Source organism: Buceros rhinoceros, unplaced genomic scaffold (genome assembly GCF_000710305.1).
Source record: "Buceros rhinoceros silvestris isolate BGI_N320 unplaced genomic scaffold, ASM71030v1 scaffold37717, whole genome shotgun sequence".
NCBI classification, from domain to species: domain Eukaryota; kingdom Metazoa; phylum Chordata; class Aves; order Bucerotiformes; family Bucerotidae; genus Buceros; species Buceros rhinoceros.
The window spans coordinates 1,712-2,005 of NW_010421085.1; the positions used below are offsets into that span (position 1 = coordinate 1,712).

General features: G+C 55.1%; 1 protein-coding gene across 1 annotated transcript in view; it reads right to left on the reverse strand.

Moving 5' to 3' along the window:
* Positions 1-294, reverse strand: part of TTC25 (tetratricopeptide repeat domain 25) — a gene marked incomplete at both ends in the record, with an annotated part of 7,251 nt that overhangs the window by 1,488 nt on the left and 5,469 nt on the right. The window contains one exon of the mRNA XM_010139532.1: positions 1-130. Within this exon, the coding sequence (XP_010137834.1) occupies positions 1-130 (130 nt within the window). The remainder of the gene's footprint in view (positions 131-294) is intronic.

The window sequence follows — 294 nt, forward strand, 5'->3', positions numbered from 1 at the left end:
CTGCAGGGACTTCTGACCATAGCTCTGGGCTGCTTCGGCTTTATTCAGCTCGAGGTAAGAGCGGCCGATTTCATGGAAGAGCCAGGTCTTCTCCAGGCTGGATTTCGCCATTGGAATCTTCTCCTCCCAGCTTCAAGCAGAGCAAGACACAGACTGGATCTCATGGGATGCAGTGATGGGTTCAACCACTGCTACAAACCAACGGGCCCAGGTACTGCTGGAACGAACCGTTTCCCCGCCCCCCCTTGCTAGCACTATGGATAAACAAAGGGGAAAGAGGGGTCTGCGTGGCTC